Source organism: Entelurus aequoreus, linkage group LG13 (genome assembly GCF_033978785.1).
Source record: "Entelurus aequoreus isolate RoL-2023_Sb linkage group LG13, RoL_Eaeq_v1.1, whole genome shotgun sequence".
In the NCBI taxonomy this organism is placed as follows: Eukaryota; Metazoa; Chordata; class Actinopteri; order Syngnathiformes; family Syngnathidae; genus Entelurus; species Entelurus aequoreus.
The window spans coordinates 21,494,076-21,513,859 of record NC_084743.1 but is presented as its reverse complement, the minus strand read 5'-3'; the positions used below and the strand labels follow the sequence as shown (position 1 = coordinate 21,513,859).

The 19,784-nt window shown below is 39.2% G+C and overlaps 1 protein-coding gene across 1 annotated transcript in view; it reads right to left on the bottom strand.

Annotated features, from left to right (window-relative positions):
- calcrla (calcitonin receptor-like a) overlaps positions 1–19,784 on the bottom strand; it is a 79,328-nt gene that overhangs the window by 21,061 nt on the left and 38,483 nt on the right. The window contains exons 2-4 of the mRNA XM_062068493.1: positions 6,200–6,305; positions 2,972–3,125; positions 2,737–2,847 (exon numbers count right to left, since the gene is read on the bottom strand). Of these exons, the coding sequence (XP_061924477.1) occupies positions 2,737–2,847; positions 2,972–3,125; positions 6,200–6,265 (331 nt within the window). The 5' untranslated portion in view covers positions 6,266–6,305. The remainder of the gene's footprint in view (positions 1–2,736; positions 2,848–2,971; positions 3,126–6,199; positions 6,306–19,784) is intronic.

Below are 19,784 nucleotides of genomic sequence, written 5' to 3'. Positions count from 1 at the left end.
ATGACATTTTGTCATAGTTTTACCAAGTGAAATTCAGATTATTATTATAATATTGCCAAAATTGTAAAGTTTTCTTATAAAATTGTGCCTTTTGTCGAGTAAAATTACGACTATTTTCATAAAATTGCCAACATTTTAAGCTTTTCTTGTAAAATTGCAGCTTTTATCATAATATTGCACAAATGTTCCGTTTTTCTTGTAAAATTTAGACTTGTGTTGAGTAAAACGATGACTTTTATTATAATACTGCCAAAAGTCTAAGTTTTTCTGGTAAAATTGTGACCCTTTTTTGTAAAATTCCAACTCATTTTTCACAACAAGCTTTTTTACATTTGCATTGTATGTATATATTATTAATGTTGTAAATACAAATCTTTATATATCTAGAAAGGGTGGTCCTAAAGAGGTAGGCATTATTTGGAGGTCTCAAGAAGGTAACAAATACAAGAGTGTGTGTGCTTGTGTGTGTGTGTGTCTCTTCTTGTATTTCTGCCCTTTTTGAGACATCAACAAGGAAAAGTACCAAGGATCGGTGAACAAGTTAGGACATAAATCATGGTCTCAATACGGAAAACCATTGCATCTAATAGAGAATGTCTCATTAGCACCCCTGGTGGTGATATCAATCAAAATTAGGGTGGTCCCAAAAAGGAGGGATTTTTTAAATTGACTGTGTGTCTGTTTTAAAAGTGCTCCCCCTCTGGTCAACATATGAGATAACAAGTGTGTGTAAAAAATTTGAAGTGCTCCCCCTCTGGCCAACATATGCAATAACAAGTGGGTGTAAGAAATTGAAATGTGCCCCCTTTGGCCAAAATTAATAAAAAATAAACATGTATATAGAGACATACTGTAATAACTTGAAGTAAATAATGAAGATTAAAAATAAAAAAAATTAAATGAACTAAAAGCAGTCTTTTTCTCGCAATGTATCGACTTTTTTCCTCATAAAATTAGGAAGAATTTATCATATTCTTTCGGTTTCTGTAATATTGCAATATTTTCTCGTTAATGTATTACTTTTTTAAGTAAAATTATTAGTTTTTAATGCAAAATGGTGACATGTCCTATAAAATTCTGACATTTATCACAATATTGCCCAAGTTTTTTGTTGTTCTTGTAAAATTTTGACATTTTTCGAGTAAAATTACGATTATTATTATAATGCCAAAATTTAAAAGTTTTTTAAATAAAATTATGACTTTTGTCATGTAAAATTACGACTCTTTTCATAAGCTTGCCAAAATTTTAAGCATTTCTCGTAAAATTGCGACTGTTATTGAGTAAAATTCCAACTTTTATCATAATATTGCACAAATATTCCGTTTTTCTTGCAAAATTTTGACTCGCGTTGAGTAAAATGACGACTTTTATTATGATAATGCCAAAATTCTAAGTTTTTCTGGTAAAATTGTGACCCTTTTTTTGTGAAATTCCAACTCATTTTTCACAACAAGCTTTTTTATATGTGCATAGTATGTATATATTATTAATGTTGTAAATACAAATCTTTATACATCTAGAAAGGGTGGTCCTAAAGAGGTAGGCATTATTCGGAGGTCTCAAGAAGGTAACAAATACAATAATTTGGGTGTGTGTGTGTGTGTGTGTGTGTGTGTATGTGTGTGTGTGTGTGTGAGTGTGTGTATGTGTGTGCCTCTTCTTGTATTTCTACCCTTTTTGAGACCTCAACAAGGAAAAGTACCTTCCATATGAGGACATAAAGCATGGTCCCAATACGGAAAACCATTGCATCTAATAAAGAAAGTCTCATTTGCACCCCTGGTGGTAAAATATATAAAAAATTAAGGTGGTCCCAAAAAGGAGAGATTGACTGTGTGTCGGTTTTAAAAGTGCTCCCCCTCTGGTCAACATATGAAATAACAAGTGTATGTAAAAAATTTGAAGCACTCCCCCTCTGGCCAACATATGTAATAACAAGTGTATGTAAGAAATTGAAATGGGCCCCCTTTGGCCAAAATTAATAAAAAATAAATATGTATAAAGAGACATACTGTAATAACTTGAAGTAAACAATGAAGATTAAAAACAAAAAATAAAAGTAATAACTAAAAGCAGTCTTTTTCTCGCAATGTGTGGACTTTTTTCTTATAAAATTGGGAACAATTTCTCATATTCTTTCGGTTTCTGTAATAATGCAATATTTTCTCGTAAAATGATTACTTTTTTTATGTAAAATTATTATTTTTTAATGCAAAATGGTGACATTTGTCGTATAAAATTCTGACTTATCACAAAATTGCCCATTTTTGAGTAAAATTATGACTTTTTGTCATAGTTTTACCAAGTGAAATTCCGATTATTATTACAATATTGCCAAAATTTTAAAGTTTATAAAATTGTGCTTTTTGTCGAGTAAAATTACGACTCTTTTCATAAAATTGCCAACATTTTAAGCTTTTCTTGTAAAATTTTGACTTGCGTTAAGTAAAAATGACGACTTTTATTATAATACTGCCAAAATTCTACGTTTTTCTGGTAAAATTGTGACAACTCATTTTTCACAACAAGCTTTTTTATATATCTAGCACGTGTGGTCCTTTAGAGGTAGGCATTATTCGGAGGTCTCTAGAAGGTAACACATAAAAGAATGTGTGTGTGCGTGTGTGTGTGTGTGTGTGTGTGTGTGTGTGTGTGTGTGTGTGTGTGTGTGTGTGTGTGTGTGTGTGTGTGTGTGTGTGTGTGTGTGTGTGTAAAGTACATATCACCCCTCACCTGAAGGATCAAAATCCTGAAAGTAGTCTGGGCAGTGCTGCTCGGAGTTGACGCCTGCCTTGGTGTCATCCCAACACAACCAGCCATCCCAAGTGCGATGACACATGGGCTCTAAAACCACACACCGATGCATTAAAGTCATTTACCACAAAAAAAAAGAAAAAAGACCAACATAATGTATCTCTCCCGCTGTGCAGTGTGTTGGTGTTAAAAGCCATTAAGCCCAGCATGCTACCTTGTCTGTCGGGAGGATTGTCCTTCATTATCTTTTGGTAGCACTCAAACTGTGCTGTGACTATCTTGTTCCTGGTGAGTCCTATGTCGTCGTACACATTAGCAGGTTGGTGCTGACGAGTGTCGTTCACTTCGAGACTTGCTCTCACACACACCTGCACAGAGTATGGACAGGGGGGAAAAATGCTTTAGCAGACTTAAACAGCACCTGGGGATGAGTTTTTGTCTTTTCTGACCTATAAACGTCACAATGTCGGACACTCGACAGTGCGCCTTATAACCCGGTGCGCCTAATGTACGGAATAATTCTGGTTTTGCTTACCGACGACCTCGAAGCAATTTTATTTGGTACATGGTGTAGTGATAAGTGTGACCAGTAGATAGTAGTCACACAAAAGAGATACGTGAAGACTGCACTATGATGGCAATATGACTCAAGTAAACAACACCAACATTTGAACTGTTCCATTGAAAGTATTATTATGGTGTGTGTATAAGGTAAGACATATTATCTGGCGTTTTGTTTGGCAATATTATGCAAAAGCAACTTTTCTTTACCATCTCGTACCTGCTGATATGTATTTGGGATCTGCATAAATCCTGAAAAATTTTGCGCGTCCGCCTTTGTAGTCCGTGCCGACCCCGTAGTCGATAAGCTTCTTCTTTTTCTCTATCTTCTTGTTATGGGACATTCATCCTCCACTGTTGCCATTTCTAATAATAATAATAATAATAGATTTTATTTGTAAAAAGCACTTTACATTGCAGTGTTTCCCATAAACTGCCAAGATACCTGTGGCGGTGGGGGCGTGGCTATGGGCGTGGTCACCATGACATCATCGAGTAATTTGCATAATTTACTACAATGATGTGATTTTCTCTAAAAAGGCTCAAAAAATGTATACTTACTAATTAATAACAGTTTTGTTTTAAATGTCCATCCATCCATCCATCCATTTTACAATATAATTACAACACTTTATGTATATATTTATATACAGATTTGAACAATAAGTTATTCACTGAAATATATTTATTAATTGTGGTTCTTACAAAAAATATATCTTATAAAATATAAAAGCTAAAATGTCTCAAAGCTCTGCCCCTTTAATTAGTGCATACTAAATAATTTAACTTTGGCCTACTACTAAAACCATATTATTTACCAGCAACATAAAGTGAAACAGAGGCACAGGTGTCCTGCCACAGTCAGTAACAAATAAACAGAAAACAGTAGTGGTGGTAGATAGACACAGAGCTTCATCGAACATCTGATCCACTGAACAAAGAGCTCCAAAAATCTTGAACTTTAGACTGCCATCAGTTTTACTCCCTACACTTAACCATGTGTTTCCTACTGCCTGCAGACTTTGCACCCTTTGTTATATACACATATTTCTAATATAAATACATTTAATAAAGTCAAATACAAATAAGGCAACAAGAAAAGTATCCTACACTTCTCTTTTGTAAAGTAAATCTCAACAGCCTATATGGGCATCTACATCAACTATATGATTTGCCTGAGAAGCTGGAAAGGACAAAAAAAAAAAAAAAAAAAAAATGTTTTAATTATTTTTATGTATTTATTTATTTATTTTTATTTTTTTAATTTGTGGCGGACGTAATTCTTTCGTGGCGGGCCGCAACAAATAAATGAATGTGTGGGAAACCCTGCATTGAGCAAACAACCTCAAAGTGCTACATTGTATTAAAAAAACAATACAAATAAATACAAACAAATACTAGAACTAGCACACATATACCGTATTTTTCGGACTATAAGTCGCAGTTTTTTTCATAGTTTGGCCGTGGGTGCGACTTATACTCAGGAGCGACTTATGTGTGAAATTATTAACACATTACCGTAAAATATCAAATAATATTATTTAGCTCATTCACGTAAGAGACTAGACGTATAAGATTCCATGGGATTTAGCGATTAGGAGTGACAGATTGTTTGGTTAATGTATAGCATGTTCTATATGTTATAGTTATTTGAATGACTCTTACCATAATATGTTACGTTAACATACCAGGCACGTTCTCAGTTGGTTATTTATGCCTCATATAACGTACACTTATTCAGCCTCACTATTCTTTATTTATTTTAAATTGCCTTTCAAATGTCTATTCTTGGTGTTGGGTTTTATCAAATACATTTCCCCCAAAAATGCGACTTATACTCCAGTGCGACTTATATATGTTTTTTTCCTTCTTTATTATGCATTTTCGGCCGGTGCGACTTATACTCCGGAGCGACTTATACCCCGAAAAATACGGTATCTAAAATATATCTTTTTTTAAATAGAAGGGTTTTTAAGCCTTTTTTTAAAAGCATCCACAGTCTGTGGTGCCCTCAGGTGGTCAGGGAGAGCGTTCCACAGACTGGGAGCGGCGGAGCAGAAAGCCCGGTCTCCCATTGTTTGTAGCTTTGTCCTCGGAGATTGGAGGAGGTTAGTCTGTCCGGAGCGGAGGTGTCGTGTGGAGGATTTGGGGGTGAGCAGTTCTTTGAGGTAAAGGGGGGCATTTCAATGGAGGCACTGGTGGGTTAGTAGGGAGAGTAGGTTAGTAGTGTAAAGTAGTAATATAAAGTAATATAAAGTAGTGTAAAGTTCTTACTTATATCTAGCAGTAAACTCGCCATGAAAGCGCTAAAACATACCGGTGTAGTGAGTTTACATTATTCATCCAAGGAACTTTAATTTATTAGAGAGTTCCGGTCAGATTTTTTTTCACGGGACACACTTGTTGTTGTTTCCGGATGAGGAGAAGCTGCTCCGTTATTGATTTAAATGATGAAATGATGAGTATGATATGCTGTACAATTAAGTAAGATGAGAATGATATGCATAAAATGATGTAGGGATGGGAGTGTATTTATTTGTATATTTGTGTAGTTCTCCCTATATTTACTTTCCCCCCCCCCCCCCCCCCGCTTTAATAGTCTTTTTAATCAACGATATTCACTGTAATTATTTATTTTAATGTAAACGGACAACAATATTGTACCATTTTGTGAAACCCTTGCAATTAAGTAATTTTGAATAATGTGACAATTAAGAGGCGGTATTTTACTTTTACGTACTGCACACAAATCCTTATAATCCAACTGTTGATGACAAATTGGGTCTGAACCAAATCAAAATGAGAAATGAATATCTCTGTGTAAACATCAGCAGGCGGATGTTTTGTTCATCATGCATCATGGTCCTCCATGTTTACTTACTTGGCAGTCCAGCAGAGAAGACATCAGCATAAGTAGCACTATTGCATTCTTCCCAACACGCTCCATCTTCCTTTCCAACGTGTCAGGGCTGTTTAGAGACGTAGACCTGAAACAGAATAGAAATGAGGAATTAAGAGACCGAAAAAAAATCTGCAGTCTCAAAAATGGATGAGATGGTGACAAGCAGCATGGCTCCTATTAAAGGATTAATGTGACTTGTAGCAATATTTTCCTGCTGATTTCAGCTTTTGGTTAGGCTCTAAAGTTGATGTATTAGGACACTTATGTCAAACTCAAGGCCTAGGGGCCAGATCTTGCCTGCCACATTATTTTATGTGGCCCTCCACAATACTAAAGTGGCCGTTTAAACTATTTAATGTGGTCCGCCACATTATTTTATGTAGTCTGCCACATAATTTATAGTGGCCTGCCATGTTATTCAATTGGGCCGTAATATTGTTTTATATGGTCTGCCACAATATTTAATGTGACCCACCACATCATCTAATGTGGCCCGCCACAATATTTAATGTGGTCCGCCACATTATTTTATGTAGTCTGCCACATAATTTGTCACATCCTTGAGTTTGGCTTGCCACAATATTTAATGTGGCCCGCCACTTCCTTGAGTTTGGCCAGCCACATGATTTTTTGTAGTCTGCCACATAATTTGTCACATCCTTTAGTTTGGTCTGCCACATCATCTAAAGTGGCCCGCAATATAAAACGTGGTCCGCCACTTTAATTTATGTAGTCCGCCACATAATTTATTGTGGCCTGCCAGATTATTCAGTTGGGCCGCAATATATTGTTTTATATGGTCTGCCACATCATCTAATGTGGTCCGCCACATGCTTGAGTTTGGCCTGCCACAATATTTATCGTGGTCTGCCACATCATCTAAAGTGGCCCGGCACATCCTTGAGTTTGGCCTGCCACATTATTTAATGTGGTCCGCCACATTAATTTTTGTAGTCCGCCACATAATTTATAGTGGCCTGCCATGTTATTCAATCGGGCCGCAATATTGTTTTATATGCTCTGCCACATTATTTAACGTGGTCCGCCACCTTACTTTTTGTAGTCCGCCACATAATTTATCGTGGCCTGCCATGTTATTCAATTGGGCCGAAATTTTGTTTTATATGGTCTGCCACTTCATTTAATGTGGTCCGCCACATCCTTGAGTTTGGCCTGCCTCATTATTTAATGTGGTCCGCCACATAATTTATAGTGGCCTGCCATGTTATTCAATCGGGCCGCAATATTGTTTTATATGCTCTGCCACATTATTTAACGTGGTCCGCCACATTACTTTTTGTAGTCCGCCACATAATTTATTGTGGCCTGCCATGTTATTCAATTGGGCCGAAATTTTGTTTTATATGGTCTGCCACATCATTTAATGTGGTCCGCCACATCCTTGAGTTTGGCCTGCCACATTATTTAACGTGGTCCGCCACATTGTTTTTTGTAGTCTGCCACATTATTTTTTGTAGTCCGCCACATACTTTATAGTGGCCTGCCATGTTATTAAATCGGGCCGCAATATTGTTTTATATGCTCTGCCACATTATTTAACGTGGTCCGCCACATTACTTTTTGTAGTCCGCCACATAATTTATTGTGGCCTGCCATGTTATACAATTGGGCCGCAATTTTGTTTTATATGGTCTGCCACATCATTTAATGTGGTCCGCCACATCCTTGAGTTTGGCCTGCCTCATTATTTAATGTGGTCCGCCACATTATTTTTTGTAGTCCGCCACATAATTTATAGTGGCCTGCCATGTTATTCAATCGGGCCGCAATATTGTTTTATATGCTCTGCCAATTCATTTAATGTGGCCTGCCACTTCCTTTAGTTTGGCCAGCCACAATATTTAATGTGGTCCGCCACATCATTTTATGTAGTCTGCCACATAATTTGTCACATCCTGGAGTTTGGCCTGCCACAATATTTATTGTGGTCTGCCACATCATCCAAAGTGGCCCGCCACGTCCTTGAGTTTGGCCTTCCACAATATTTAACGTGGTCCGCCACATTGTTATGTAGTCCGCCACATAATATATAGTGGCCTGCCATGTTTTTCAATTGGGCTGCTATAATGTTTTATATGGTCTGCCACATTATTTTACGTGGCCCGCCACTCCTTGAGTTTGGCCTGCAACAATATTTATTGTGGTCCACCACATCATCTAATGTGGCCCGCCACATTCTTGAGTTTGGCCTGCCACAATATTTAATGTGGTCGGCCACTTAAATTAATGTAATCCGCCACATAATTTATTGTGGCCTGCCAGATTATTCAATTGGGCTGCAATATTGTTTTATATGGTCTGCCACATGCTTGAGTTTGGCCTGCCACAATTTTTATTGTGGTCCGCCACATTATTTTATATGCGTCTGCTACATAATTTAAGTGGCCTGCCACCAAATGTTATGTGGTCCGCCCCACATCATTTGACATTATCCGCAACAGAGGAACCCTTAAAACAGCCGGATGGACAAGGGCAACATCACCAGGACTGCAAGTAACAAACACCAGCATGGACTAATGAGGCTAGTGAAATAAGGAAACAGGCTGAGGACACTTGGCATGAGAGGGGTTTAATGTTCTCCACACACGGGACTTGTGTGTCAAAATAGTTTTATGGGTTCTTGGAACCAAAATATTCCAAGAAAAAAATCCAAAGCTTGCTTGATTTGAACACTCTTTGAATAATTTCCAAAACGAGTTAAGTAAATAAAATCAAAATACAATGATTTGCAAATCCTTTTCAACTTATATTCAATTGAATAGACTGCAAAGACAAGATATTTAACGTTCGAACTGTTCAACTTTATTTTTTGCAAATATCAGCTCATTTGGAATTTGATGCCTGCAACATGTTTCCAAAAAGCTGGCACAAGTGGCAAAAAAAGACAAAGAATGCTCATCAAACACGTATTTGGAACATCCCACAGGTGAACAGGCTAATTCGGAACAGGTGGGTGCCGTGATTGGGTGTAAAAGCAGCTTCCATGAAATGCTCAGTCAGGACGGGGCGAGGGTCAACACTTTGTGAACAAATGCGTGAGCAAGTTGTCGAACAGTTTAAGAACGACATTTCTCAACGAGCTATTGCAAGGAATTTAGGGATTTCACCATCTACGGTCCGTAGTATCATGAAAAGGTTCAGAAAATTTGGAGAAGCCGAAAACCAACATTAAATGCCTGTGACCTTCACTCCCTTAGGCAATACTGCAACAAAAAGCGACATCACTGTGTAAAGGATATCCCCACATGGATTCAGGAACACTTCAGAAAACCACTGTCAGTAACTACAGTTTGTCGCTACATGTGTAAGTGCAAGTTAAAAGCCATTTATCAACAACACCCAGAAATGCCGCAGGCTTCGCTGGGCCCGAGCTCATCTAAGATGGACTGATGCAAAGTGGAAAAGTGTTCTGTGGTCTGACGAGTCCACATTTTAAATAGTTTTTGGAAACTGTGGACGTCGTGTCCTCCGGACCAAAGAGGAAAAGAACCATCCGGATTATTTTAGGCGCAAAGTTGAAAAGCCAGCATCTGTGATGGTATGGGGGTGTATTAGTGCCCAAGGCATGGGTAACTTACACATCTGTGAAGGCGCCATTAATGCTGAAAGGTACATACAGGTTTTGGAGCAACATATGTTGCCATCCAAGCAACGTTATCATGGACGCCCCTGCTTATTTCAGCAAGACAATGCCAAGCCACGTGTTACCACAGCGTGGCTTCATAGTAAAAGAGTGCAGGTACTAGACTGGCCTGCCTGTAGTCCAGACCTGTCTCCCATTGAAAATGTGTGGCGCAATATGAAGCGTAAAATACCACAACGGAGACCCCCGGACTGTTGAACAACTTAAGCTGTACATCAAGCAAGAATGGGAAAGAATTCCACCTGAGAAGCTTCAAAAATGTGTCTCCTCAGTTCCCAAACGAGTGTTGTTAAAAGGAAAGGCCATGTAACACAGTGGTAAAAATGCCCCCGTGCCAACTTTTTTTTGCAATGTGTTGCTGCCATTAAATTCTGAGTTAATGATTATTTGCAAAAAAAAATACACATTAAATATCTTGTCTTTGCAGTCTATTCGATTGAATTTAAGTTGAAAATTAAGTTTTTATTTACCATTTACACAATGTGCCAACTTCACTGCTTTTGGGTTATGTAACACCATCAGGCCAAGCATGACTTGCAGTGTAACTCCTGCCTATAAACGTTGAATAAAAACAATAAAAAAAGACTAAACTGAACTTGGAAGAGTTGATTGAAAAACAGATGCATTTTCCACATGCTAATTGCAGCTCCAAAATGGAGAGCTGCAGTCCACTTGAATATTGATCTTTGAAGGTCAATTTAACTTAACCACAAAGCGGCGTGGGCGGCGCACCATTATGTGTAGCGTCTCACAGAAGTGGTTAGTCATGTACAGTTTGCTCACCGGCTGACGTCACCTATTGCATCTGATACCTGGGAGGTGGGGGGGAACCGAACAGCTGTTGCCTTCTAACGCGGTGCCAGAGCTCAGTCTGCACTTATCAACTCCCACCGTCCCTCAAGAGAGAGCGCGTTGTAAACATCGCTCAGTGATTCAGGATGTTTGGCAGCACGCACTCCCAGGTTCCGCTCGCTGGAATTCACATGTTCATTAGACTGGTATAACATCATTACTGACCTCTCCCTGCAAAACACGGAACAGTCTTAACAAGATAAAGGAACGCTTTTTAAACGATATATTTTATAGCCTCATGGAAATAGCAAAATGTCGTCCCATCACCAATAGAATTATACGATCTAAGTGGTCGATATCGATAATTATTGATAATTTTTTTGACCTATGGAGAATAAGGACCAGGTGCAAAAATACACTATATTTGGCCACCGGCCTTGACCCATTCCTAACCCATAGGGTTCAATATGACGTCGCTCCACCTTTTTGCAGCTATTACAGCTTCAACTCTTCTGGGAAGGCTGTCCACAAGGTCGCGGAGTGTGTTTATAGGAATTTTCCACCATTCTTCCAAAAAGCGCATTGATGTTGGTCGAGAAGGCCTGGCTCTCGGTCTCCGTTCTAATTCATCCCAAATGTGTTCTGTCGGGTTCAGGTCAGGACTCTGTGCAGGCCAGTCAAGTTCATCCACACCAGACTCTGTAATCCATGTCTTTATGGACCTTGCTTTGTGCACTGGTGCACACAGTCATGTTGGAAGAGGAATTGGTCTGCTCCAAACTGTTCCCACAAGGTTGGGAGCATGGAATTGTCCAACATGTTTTGGTATCCTGGAGCATTCAAAGTTAACTTTCACTGGAACTAAAGGGGCCAAGCCCAACTCCTGAAAAACAACCCCACACCATAATTCCTCCTCCACCAAATGTCACACTCTGCACAATGCAGTCCGAAATGTAGCGTTCTCCTGGCAACCTCCAAACCCAGACTCGTCCATCAGGTTGCCAGATTGAAAAGCGTGATTCATCACTCCAGAGAAGGCGTCTCCACTTCTCTAGAGTCCAGTGGCGACGTGTTTTACGCCACTGCATCCGACGCTTTGCATTGGACTTGGTGATGTATGGCTTAGATGCAGCCGCTCGGCCATGGAAGCCCATTCCATGAAGCTCTCTGCGTACTGTACGTGGGCTAATTGGAAGGTCACATGAAGTGTGGAGCTCTGTAACAACCTCTTTGCACTATGCGCTTCAGCATCAGTTTACGTGGCCTACCACTTTGTGGCTGAGTTGCTGTTGTTCCCCAAATCTTCTATGTCCTTATAATAAAGTCGACAGTTGACTTTGGAATATGTAGGAGCGAGGAAATTTCACGACTGGATTTGTCGCACAGGTGGCATCCTATGACAGTTCCACGCTGGAAATCACTGAGAGCGGCCCATTCTTTCACAAACCTTTGTAGAAACAGTCTCCATGCCTAAGGGCTTGATTTTATACACCCGTGATTAGGACACCTGATTCTGACCATTTGGATGGGTGGCCAAATACTTTTGGCAATATAGTGTAGGTAATATGTAAGAAATGCTTAATAAAGTGTAACCAAATAGTGTAAAAATATAAACAGAGAAACCTGAGAAGAACTGCTTTCTGCAGATTTAGTGCTACGGCTGTGCTCTAAATCAGGGGTCGCCAACCTTTTTTTGCACCAGGGACCGGTTTTATGTAGGCATTATTTTCACGGACCGGCCTTCTACGTGTGGCAGATAAATACAGCAAATCAGTGCATGAAAAAACTGTATCTGCTGGGTTATAGATGAGACGTCACATTCGAGGACAAGAGCATGGATATATAACAACAGTAGAAATACTGGCCAATAGTTCCAATAGATTTCTGTGGATTTCCATTTTAAAAGTGATGTGTTCCATATTTTGTGCAATATTTCATACGTAGATATACTAATGTTAGCTTTTTTTGGTCCGAAGTTCCATGCGTAAATACATCTGTTATTGCTAACTACTTGTGTAGTAGGACTATGTGCAATAATACCGGCACTTTAACTTACTAGGCCAAAGTATACATGTATTTTCTTCCTTCAGCACAATTATTATATGCAACAATTCAACACTTCTCCATCTGCCTCATGCACTATAACTAGTGCACCTTTGTTAGAATAATTATGTGTAAGTTATCACACAACTCTTATGCTTAAAGGCCATTGCTATAGTTATTAGCTATTGTGCTCAAGTTGTACTTTTCTATCTGTGCAAGGACAAAACTTGTTATCAGTCACGGCATAGGAGGGGTTGCCTCGCCGCAGATATTTTGTTTGTCTTAGCCCACTAACAGCCAAGGACTTCAAAGACCTTAACGAAGATAAGACGACAGCACACAGACGAAGCAATCACAAGGCCCCAGCACATTCCGTCACATATTGTGCGTACTGGAAGCTGCTTTGCATGAAATGTGTGGCCACTCCTTTTAGAGGCGGCCTCAGTGATGTAACCAGGGACCTCCCAAATAAATAGAGGAGCACGTGGGCTGGTCTTTAGAGCGTAGGTTGTTTCTGTAACTAGAGTACAGCCCAAAACGTCTCTCCTCATTGAGCTGAATTGAAGTATGTCTCTGCATGATTCCTTGCTTCTTGTCTGTTTAATAGATGTTATCAGTGTTTGAACCTGACAACCTTATAACCTGGTGCGCCTAATGTAAGGAGTAAGTTTGGTTGAGCTTACCCACCTCATTGCTTTTGTAGTGATGGACAGAGTTTAAATGATACTAAGTTGGAGATGTCAAGTAAAAGTTGTCGCTTTGTATGATCATAGTCAACTGTAATGATAAAATTGATTTGGATCTCCCCAAATACAAGTGAATGAAGAGCATTCTTAGTCATCAAGTCATACATGTCACCCCAAGGGTGGCTGTATAAACAACGCCAACACTGTCATAAATATGTGCCATATTGTGAAACCACTCTAAACAACAATGACAAACACATTTCCGGAGAATATTTGCAACACAACATAAACACAACAGAACAAATACCCAGAAATCCCCGCAGTACCAACTCTTCCGGTACGCCACGCTATTTTATTTGGTACATGGTGTAATGATAAGCGTGACCAGTAGATGGCAGTCAAACATAAGAGATAAGTCTCAAGTAAACTCGCCATGAAAGCGCTTAAACGTACCGGCATAGCGAGTTTTTGGTATTTTCCTGTAGCAGTATCATGTCTTCCTTCGAGCGATATTTCCCGCATCTACTTTGTTTTAGCAATCAAGAATATTTCAGTTGTCTTTATCCTTCTTCGTGGGGACATTGTCGATTGTCATGTCATGTTCGGATGTACAATGTGGACGTTATCTTTGCTCCACAGTAAGTCTTTGCTGTCGTCCAGCATTCTGTTTTTGTTTACTTTGTAGCCAGTTCAGTTTTACTTTCGTTCTGCATAGCCTTCCTTAAGCTTCAATGCCTTTTCTTAGGGGCACTCACCTTTTGTTTATTTTTGGTTTAAGCATTATATTCCCTTTTTACCTGCACACTGCCTCCCGCTGTTTCCGACATCTACAAAGCAATTAGCTACCTGCTGCCACCTACTGATATGGAAGAGTATTACACGGTTACTCCGCCGAGCTCTAGACAGCACCGACACTCAACAACAACACATCATTTACAGACTATAATTACTGGTTTGCAAAAATATTTTTTAGCCCAAATAGGTGAAATTAGATAATCTCCCACAGCACACCAGCACAGTGGTTGAAAAACACTGAACTAAGGTATCTAAATAAGCATTTACCATTTTTTTCTGTGTAAATAACTTATTTTACAACAATATAGTCCAGTGCGGCTAATATACGGAAAAGCCAGAATATTATTTACTGTTTCTTCTGCCAAGAAATTATATTGTGTCAATTTATTTTAAGTATTTAAAAACAAACAAAAAATGAGTTAAAAGATTTAAATGTATATAAAAGTCATTTTTGAGGTTACTCAACAACACCTCAATATAATAACCGTGATATGACATTTTTCATGCCATGTATCCCATAAGTTGTGACATTTTTTTGTCTCTTTTCTAAATACTAGTTTTTTGTTAAAAAAAAAAAAAAAAAAGGAAAGAAGAAGAAAACATTTTTAATGATTTCCGTCATTTGTATTTAATTATTTATTTAAAAAGGAGGGACAAAATAAGACATTGAATTTTCTGTTTAATATTTTTAGGCCGTATCATATCGCCCTGCACTTTGTGGACAGCTTTTTTTTATTTTCGGTCTCCTCGTTGGCAGCCAGCAAGTCCGATAAGTGACTAATCCTCGCCTCTTACGGTGACAAATAAATGACATTTCTTACAAATATCATCACCGGGGCAATGGAGGGATAAACATGCAACACACCCAGCCAGAGAGAGAGAGGAGCAGTACGACACAAAAAAGCCGTCCTGTTCAGACTTTAATATAAACTCGCCAAGCGGCCGTCAATTTTCAGATTCACCGCCTCGGATTTACCTTTTTATTGTTATTTGTCCCTTTTGACTCATGTTTCCACGGCAACGGCTCTGATCTTGATGAGATGGTGGGGGAGCTGCTCCTCGTAAACGCATCGCACCTTCGTTTTGTGGGCTGTTATTGTGTAGTACAGTTCAAAAGCATGTACCTGATAATATACTATGATTATTATATAACAGCGTGCAGAAATCCGATGCATGCTCACAATATCTGCAGCTGCCGAATAAAAACGTGCTTTGTTGTACGAACATTTCATCCATCCATTTTGTGCCCGGCAGCATATGAATTATGGGTGGGCTACTCAATCTTTGTGCTCATTCAGTCAGCAGAGCAGTGTTGCTACTTTGTGCACTTTTTAAGTGTTTTTTTTTTTTAATAGTATTTTTACAACATTTTTTTCTATTTTTTTCTTGTTTAATGAGTCTAAAGATTGGTCGGATCTAGTCTCAGACTTAGATTGGTCGGATCTAGTCTTAGACTTAGATTGGTCGGATCTAGTTTTAGACTTGTTCAGATTTAGTCTTAGACTTAGATTGGTCGGATCTCGTCTTAGACTTAGATTGGTCGGATCTAGTCTTAGACTTAGATTGGTCGGATCTAGTCTCAGACGTAGATTGGTCGGATCTAGTCTCAGACGTAGATTGGTCGGATCTTGTCTTAGACTTAGATTGGTCGGATTTTGTCTTAGACTTAGATTGGTCGGATCTAGTCTTAGACTTAGATTGGTCGGATCTAGTCTTGGACTTAGATTGGTCGGATCTTGTCTTAGATTGGTCAGATCTAGTCTTAGACTTAGATTGGTCGGATCTAGTCTTAGACTTAGAATGGTCGGATCTAGTCTTAGACTTAGATTGGTCGGATCTAGTCTTAGACTTAGATTGGTCGGATCTAGTCTTAGACTTAGAATGGTCGGATCTAGTCTTAGACTTAGATTGGTCGGATCTAGTCTTAGACTTAGATTGGTCGGATCTTGTTTTAGACTTAGATTGGTCGGACCTAGTCTCAGACTTAAATTGGTCGGATCTAGTCTCTGACTTAAATTGTTCGGATCTAGTCTCAGACTTAGATTGGTCGGATCTAGTCTTAGACTTAGATTGGTCGGATCTAGTCTTAGACTTAGATTGGTCGGATCTAGTCTTAGACTTAGATTGGTCGGATCTAGTCTTAGACTTAGATTGGTCGGATCTAGTCTTAGACTTAGAATGGTCGGATCTAGTCTTAGACTTAGATTGGTCGGATCTAGTCTTAGACTTAGATTGGTCGGATCTTGTTTTAGACTTAGATTGGTCGGACCTAGTCTCAGACTTAAATTGGTCGGATCTAGTCTCTGACTTAAATTGTTCGGATCTAGTCTCAGACTTAGATTGGTCGGATCTAGTCTTAGACTTAGATTGGTCGGATCTAGTCTTAGACTTAGATTGGTTGGATCTAGTCTTAGACTTAGATTGGTCGGATCTAGTCTCAGACTTAGATTGGTCGGATCTAGTCTCGGACTTAGATTGGTCGGATCTAGTCTTAGACTTAGATTGGTCGGATCTTGTCTTAGATTGGTCGGATCTAGTCTTAGACTTAGATTGGTCGGATCTAGTCTTAGACTTAGATTGGTCGGATCTAGTCTTAGACTTAGATTGGTCGGATCTTGTTTTAGACTTAGATTGGTCGGACCTAGTCTCAGACTTAAATTGGTCGGATCTAGTCTTTGACTTAAATTGTTCGGATCTAGTCTCAGACTTAGATTGGTCGTATCTAGTCTCAGACTTAGATTGGTCGGATCTAGTCTCAGACTTAGATTGGTCGGATCTAGTCTCGGACTTAGATTGGTCGGATCTAGTCTTAGACTTAGATTGGTCGGATCTAGTCTTAGACTTATATTGCGGCCGTCAATTTTCAGATTCACCGCCTCGGATTTACCTTTTTATTGTTATTTGTCCCTTTTGACTCATGTTTCCACGGCAACGGCTCTGATCTTGATGAGATGGTGGGGGAGCTGCTCCTCGTAAACGCATCGCACCTTCGTTTTGTGGGCTGTTATTGTGTAGTACAGTTCAAAAGCATGTACCTGATAATATACTATGAATATTATATAACAGCGTGCAGAAATCCGATGCATGCTCACAATATCTGCAGCTGCCGAATAAAAACGTGCTTTGTTGTACGAACGTTTCATCCATCCGTTTTGTGCCCGGCAGCATATGAATTATGGGTGGGCTACTCAATCTTTGTGCTCATTCAGTCAGCAGAGCAGTGTTGCTACTTTGTGCACTTTTTTTTTTTTTTAGCCTTTTTACAACATTTTTTTCTATTTTTTCTTGTTTAATGCATCTAAAGATTGGTCGGATCTAGTCTCAGACTTAGATTGGTCGGATCTAGTCTTAGACTTGTTCAGATTTAGTCTTAGACTTAGATTGGTCGGATCTAGTCTTGGATTGGTCGGATCTAGTCTTAGACTTAGATTGGTCGGATCTCGTCTCAGACTTGTTCAGATTTAGTCTTAGACTTAGATTGGTCGGATCTAGTCTTAGATTGGTCGGATTTAGTCTTAGACTTAGATTGGTCGGATCTAGTCTTAGACTTAGATTGGTCGGATCTAGTCTTAGACTTGTTCAGATTTAGTCTTAGACTTAGATTGGTCGGATCTAGTCTCAGACGTAGATTGGTCGGATCTAGTCTCAGACTTAGATTGGTCTAATCTTGTTTTAGACTTAGATTGGTCGGATTTTGTCTCAGACTTAGATTGGTCGGATCTAGTCTTAGACTTAGATTGGTCGGATCTAGTCTTGGACTTAGATTGGTCGGATCTTGTCTTAGATTGGTCGGATCTAGTCTTAGACTTAGATTGGTCGGATCTAGTCTTAGACTTAGATTGGTCGGATCTAGTCTTAGACTTAGATTGGTCGGATCTAGTCTTAGACATAGATTGGTCGGATCTAGTCTTAGACTTGTTCGGATCTAGTCTTAGACTTAGATTGGTCGGATCTAGTCTTGGACTTAGATTGGTCGGATCTTGTCTCAGACTTAAATTGGTCGGATCTAGTCTCTGACTTAAATTGTTCGGATCTAGTCTCAGACTTAGATTGGTCGGATCTAGTCTTAGACTTAGATTGGTCGGATCTAGTCTTAGACTTAGATTGGTCGGATCTAGTCTTAGACTTAGATTGGTCGGATCTAGTCTTAGACTTAGATTGGTCGGATCTAGTCTCAGACTTAGATTGGTCGGATCTAGTCTCGGACTTAGATTGGTCGGATCTAGTCTTAGACTTAGATTGGTCGGATCTTGTCTTAGATTGGTCGGATCTAGTCTTAGACTTAGATTGGTCGGATCTAGTCTTAGACTTAGATTGGTCGGATCTAGTCTTAGACTTAGATTGGTCGGATCTTGTTTTAGACTTAGATTGGTCGGACCTAGTCTCAGACTTAAATTGGTCGGATCTAGTCTTTGACTTAAATTGTTCGGATCTAGTCTCAGACTTATATTGGTCGTATCTAGTCTCAGACTTAGATTGGTCGGATCTAGTCTCAGACTTAGATTGGTCGGATCTAGTCTCGGACTTAGATTGGTCGGATCTAGTCTTAGACTTAGATTGGTCGGATCTAGTCTTAGACTTATATTGCGGCCGTCAATTTTCAGATTCACCGCCTCGGATTTACCTTTTTATTGTTATTTGTCCCTTTTGACTCATGTTTCCACGGCAACGGCTCTGATCTTGATGAGATGGTGGGGGAGCTGCTCCTCGTAAACGCATCGCACCTTCGTTTTGTGGGCTGTTATTGTGTAGTACAGTTCAAAAGCATGTACCTGATAATATACTATGAATATTATATAACAGCGTGCAGAAATCCGATGCATGCTCACAATATCTGCAGCTGCCGAATAAAAACGTGCTTTGTTGTACGAACGTTTCATCCATCCGTTTTGTGCCCGGCAGCATATGAATTATGGGTGGGCTACTCAATCTTTGTGCTCATTCAGTCAGCAGAGCAGTGTTGCTACTTTGTGCACTTTTTTTTTTTTTAGCCTTTTTACAACATTTTTTTCTATTTTTTCTTGTTTAATGCGTCTAAAGATTGGTCGGATCTAGTCTCAGACTTAGATTGGTCGGATCTAGTCTTAGACTTGTTCAGATTTAGTCTTAGACTTAGATTGGTCGGATCTAGTCTTGGATTGGTCGGATCTAGTCTTAGACTTAGATTGGTCGGATCTCGTCTCAGACTTGTTCAGATTTAGTCTTAGACTTAGATTGGTCGGATCTAGTCTTGGACTTAGATTGGTTGGATCTAGTCTCGGACTTAGATTGGTCGAATCTAGTCTTAGACTTGGATTGGTCGGATCTAGTCTTAGACTTGGATTGGTCGGATCTAGTCTTAGACTTAGATTGGTGGGATTTTCTTTTAGACTTAGGTTGGTCGGATCTAGTCTTAGACTTAGGTTGGTCGGACCTAGTCTCAGATTTAGATTAAGTCTAAGACAAAATCTGACCAGATTGGTCAGATTTTGTCTTAGACTTAGATTGGTCGGATTTAGTCTTAGACTTAGATTGGTCGGATCTAGTCTCAGACTTAGATTGATCGGATGTAGTCCCAGATTTAGATTGGTCGGATTTTGTTTTA